The following is a 5178-nucleotide window of genomic DNA, read 5'->3' as shown; positions in this document are numbered from 1 at the left end:
AGATGCAGATTAACGTAGTGGATCTGTAACGTAGTTGATCAGTAACTATTTTGACATAAGCAAGAACCGCTTCGTATGTTTAGAATTACTTCAAGGTTATTTTGTTCTTTCAGATATTCACTAAATATAGTCCGTACCATGGTGCTATGCTCTACAAATTACTTAAAAAAATGTATTTCTAAAGCAGTTTGTACACCCTTGGTACTTCATCAATACGTTTTAGATCTCATACCTAAAAATAGGCCGATGATTATTCTATTGGCGCCAATATGTTTTAAAGTTTCAATTACCACGACTTGTTTCTTAACATGTGTTCAACCGTAATCTTCATCATTTATCAGTTTCACTGCCAGTGGGCAAGAGGATTTTTCCAACTCTTTTCCAACAAGAAGTATGGAACAGTTTAATTCAAAGCTGTTTTCTTCATTATGTATAAATTCACGCTTTTGTAAGCTTCGTAGCACGGTACAATTTATTCAACTATTTTGTTCACGATTTTGAATGACTTTATGAATACGGTTTTAGACTTACTACACTGAAAAGAACCGAAACTTTCTCACTAGGTCTAGCCTGGCTCTGGCCTATGTTACTATTTTCTATAACTATACTGTTTGTTTATTCAGAAAGTCCAAGTAAATATATTATTATCTGAGAGTTTTCATTTGTCCAGTTGGGCAGGGGCGGATCCAGGATTTAAAAGAGGGGGCGGGGGGGGGTTCATTTTCCCATAAACCCAGAAATGAAAGGAGGGTCCACACTTTCGCACATAAATTATTACGACGTCGAGCCAAAACTGTTTTTAATTGTATTTAATTCAATGCTGGTTGTCTAAGTCTATTTTGTCCGATCTGCCAAGCTATGCCTAGGTAGGTTACATAGTTACCAACCTGAAATAATTGAAATACGTGATTTGAAACGCGGGCCGGCGGTCAGCAGCTCCCCCGCTGGGGTCCAGGGTCGGGGACCTGATGGGAGTTCTGGGGGAAGGGGTGGGGCGACACCCCCTGGGCGATCTGAGCATTTTCAAGCTGTTTTTAGGGAGTGTTTATTGACAATATCAGGTACATAAAAATATTTTTAATAAAGCCACGTACAATTCGAGTTTCAATGTATGTTTAATTTGAGCACCCGAACTTCTACCCCTCCTTTTATACTCCTCCATCCCTGATTCTTAATTAATTGTTTAAAGGGCCAACATTTATTTTGAGTTGGGCTCACGGGCCAAAAGATAATATCAGAGTACCGGTAATTAAGCAAGTCTTTATAATGTTTTTGGTAATTTCAAATTCTACTTTTTGTTACAATATATGGTAACAAATTCTGTAACTTTAAGCAAAGAATATTCTGTTCACATCCTAGTTGGTTAAAACAATACGAAATTGCATTCGGTGTATAATAAATGTTAGTAACATAAAAATTAAAAATGTATATAATACGCATACTTTATAAAACATAAATTGACCTAATTTTCTGATAGATAAAAACAGATTAAATAACATTAATTAAATGAAACATATTTAATGATATAGGCGTATTTGCTATCATCAACCGTAATACATAATTTGAAATAAAAGTAGGCGTATCGTAGAAGAGAATCACTAATGGGCATTGACCTAATAAGTACTTTAGAAGTACAGAAATAATACTTCCGCTACTTGGTTTTTGTGGATGCAGAGAAATATGGGTATATAGAACGACTAGAAAATAGGTGTGATATCGAAATTCCAAAAGAGGAAACATCATATAAAGATATCCTGTTTTCTTTCCTCTATTTCTTATGTAAACCCGGATTTAAACTTTCAAAACGTTTCTACAATATGTATTTAGGCTTCATCAACACTGTATTGTGAATGCATCAATAGTCAATTAATCAATTAATTGAATAATGCTTTTGTATCATCGGCACACCTTTTTAGTGTAACCTTACAACGACTAAACAATAATTAATTGATAGGCCTATAGAGAAAACACAAAATAAAAAAAAATAAAAAAAAAATATGTTCTCTCTCTTATAAAGTATAATGAAAATAACCTGATGGAAAAAAATCAATAGGAAAACTAGGAGGAACAATACATCGAAAAAATGGGGTGGGGGGAAATAGTCTGGGGAATAACTCTCTAGGTACTAAAAAAATCCGTTGGGAAAATTAGCAGGTGGCAAGTAGCCACCGCAATAGTGCTATATTCTGTAAAGTAAAGCCTCAAACCACCTCGATTTTGAGTCTACTATATTATAAATCTTCCCAGGGTTTTCCAGATATAGCTAGAACTAACTTAATATTTGCCGTTTTTGATAGCAGATTATTTTTTTTTTAAAGATTTCAGTGGGTTAACCCGACTCAAAGACAAGCTTGCATACAAACCAACATGCACATTCATATAGGAGCCAAACAAGGACAAAAAAATTTCTCCCATATTACAGAAACTTCTTTTTGGATGAAGTTGAAATTAATACAAAAACAAATTCTTTTTTATTTAAAATAATTTTTTTAAATGAATTAAGAAACATTAGAAAATTCAAGATTAAATACAATCAAAATAACAAGCTTCTGTTCTTTTGACTTTTGACCATAGTCCTACACGTTTGGAGTCCATAGGAGGTCGGCCTTACCCACCACAACCAGAACCAGTTAACCATACCAATCAATTTTTAGTAACGCGTCAGTGAATTAAGTATTCACGTAAATACTGTACTTACCTGACTGCGTGCGTGCTTGATGCTGACAACTGCAGTCGAAGTTTCTGGTCAACTTTTGGCAAACTGTTCTATTAGACAAAAATAGAAACATGAATGTTCCGAACAAATTGACACCACAATAAGCCATTTCACGGTTTTAAGTGCGGATGCTCGTATCAAGGTCAATCGATATAAACGCCATACACAACATAGTTTTATGTCAATTGACCTAGGATACCACAGGATAAGCGCATGTGCAGATACAACTCTGAAATGGTTATTAACTCTCTACCACGTAATGGTTGGGGAGATATGAGGACGCTATGTCTATGACATTTGACCCTGACCTTTTCGCCACATTTTGAAAAAGTGTCACCAGCCGAAAAAAAATATTCTTGGACCAACCTGAACCAATTTCTGAAGTCAAATTCGCTGGACCTCAAAGTGTATACAAAACCTGGTCTGGCTACTATAGTATAACAACATTTCTTTCAACTTTTTTTTTATATTTAAACAGTAGAAGATAATAATAGTAAAAAATAATATGGGTCCACTATAATACCGGATATTATATTGTAGAAGTGTTGGTTTGGACTGGGGAAGATGGATTTCATGAGAGGTCCTGGTGTTATAAGAATGGATTTTAGAATTATGAATAAAATTGCAAGACGAATTTGATGGAAGAAGAGAATGGATATTTCGATAAACAAAAGTATTGCTGAAGTTTATTAATGTCTGACCAGTAAACTAATGAAGATTAGAGATTAGTTTGTTAGAATGGGCAAGATAATGACCAGAAATAAGGCGGACGGCCCCTTTTTTTTAAGAAGAAAAAGAAGAAGATCTATTTTGTTTAGGTTAGAAAAATAATGATTAGCCCAAACAATATTGCAATAAACAGAAAATTAAGAGAGCAATGTTATGATGAATATGTGCTGGTAAAAAAAAAAGAGACGATAAATTATGCCTATGTTTTTTGAGATTTTGATTTCGATATTATTTATATGGCATTTAAAATTGTATTACCTTCATGGAATGACTCATGTAAGCATAATAAAAACAAACCACTGATCATGAATTTTAGTCACATGTATTGTCCGTCCAATCATTGCAAGCATGTTCACTTGCTTTCTGTAGTGGATATCAGCTTTGATCTACATACTGTAAAATAATGTTAGCCTATTAGGACGCATAATTCATTGAATCTGTGACGTGTGATTTTATATTACCAGCGAGTAAAGTTATATTTACAGACGAAACGGTTTTATACTTGCATGCATTTTGATGGCGGCAACAATTGATTTGTTGATACAACAAAACGTTTCCGTATGGTTATTTATTTTTGTGATTTGTACATTTTTACCGGTCATGCTGGCGACGATAATTGGAAACTTGATTGTTATACTCAGTGTGTATCGGAAACCTGCTTTAGCAAAAATTCCAAATTATATCTTCATATCATCCTTAGCACTCTTTGATTTCTTAACTGGTTTGATTGGAGTTCCTCTCTGTATGGTCGCTTTTATTCTTCGTAGAAAGTTCTCTTATACAGAAGACTGTGGCATTTGGTATTTTGTGCCCGCCAGAATATTTGTCGTAATCTCAGTGCTGCATCTAATTGTGATCACTATTGATCGAGTACTTGCGATTAAATACCCTCTTCGATATATTAGGTGGATGCCAGTTGAAAGAGCAATTCGAATTTGTATTTGTGTCAGTTTATTTGGTGTTTTTCTCGGAGGAATTCCATTTGCAGTAGCTGCCGTTGCAAGCATGTTTGTGCCACCACCTAACGCGACGTATGAATACGAATGCGGGAGTTCGGCGTTGTATGATATGTATGGCAACCCTATGTACCATTACCTCAAGCCGATAGCTGGCTTGACGATTCCTATTATGTTTATTCTGTACGCATATATATTCTCAATTGCGTCAAAAAAGGCGAAAGAGGTTGCCACACGTCACGGAAAGCAAATAACCAGACGAGAAATGAAAGTTACCAAGACAACAGCCATAATACTTCTGGTTTACACTCTGTGTGTTGCACCAACTGTTTTAAAAAGCATTGTCCACAAAGCTATTGATAATGGTTCCACCTGGCTTGTGTGGTACTTGTGGTTAGCAGATTTTCTTGGACTCGCTAGCTCAATGATGAATCCTTTAATATATGCGGGAAGAAGTAAAATTATGAGAAAAGAATTCAAAGAAACCATTACTTCATTGTTTTAAGGATTTACCCGAATCAGAAATAGAAGACACATACATCCAGGGGCGGACCAGCCCGGTATGAAAGATGGGGGCGTGTAGGCCTCAGGGACGTAGCCAGGATTTTGAAAGGGGGGGATCCGTTATGCGAATTACGTATGACCCCGGCGGGGTCAAGGGGGCGAATCCCCCGGTGAAGTAGCGCACTCTGAACGTTCTTAGGACTGTTTTAGAGGATAAAGTGAAAATTGCAATAGACGCATTATAAATAAGCGAAAAAATAATTATATAATAAA

The 5178-nt window shown here is 35.6% G+C and overlaps 1 protein-coding gene across 1 annotated transcript; it reads left to right on the top strand.

The window, feature by feature from the left end:
- The first annotated feature begins 4045 nt into the window (after positions 1 to 4045).
- On the top strand, positions 4046 to 4906 carry LOC117118202 (adenosine receptor A2b-like). Its single transcript, XM_033262716.1, has one exon. The coding sequence runs from the start codon at positions 4046 to 4048 to the stop codon at positions 4904 to 4906; it is 861 nt and encodes a 286-aa protein (XP_033118607.1).
- The last annotated feature ends 272 nt before the right edge of the window (positions 4907 to 5178 follow it).

This window comes from Anneissia japonica, unplaced genomic scaffold, assembly GCF_011630105.1.
Source record: "Anneissia japonica isolate Jap-2015-1 unplaced genomic scaffold, ASM1163010v1 scaffold33779_len5178_cov92_single, whole genome shotgun sequence".
In the NCBI taxonomy this organism is placed as follows: domain Eukaryota; kingdom Metazoa; phylum Echinodermata; class Crinoidea; order Comatulida; family Comatulidae; genus Anneissia; species Anneissia japonica.
The sequence above is the reverse complement of the archived record's forward strand: the minus strand, read 5'-3'. Positions and strand labels throughout refer to the sequence as shown.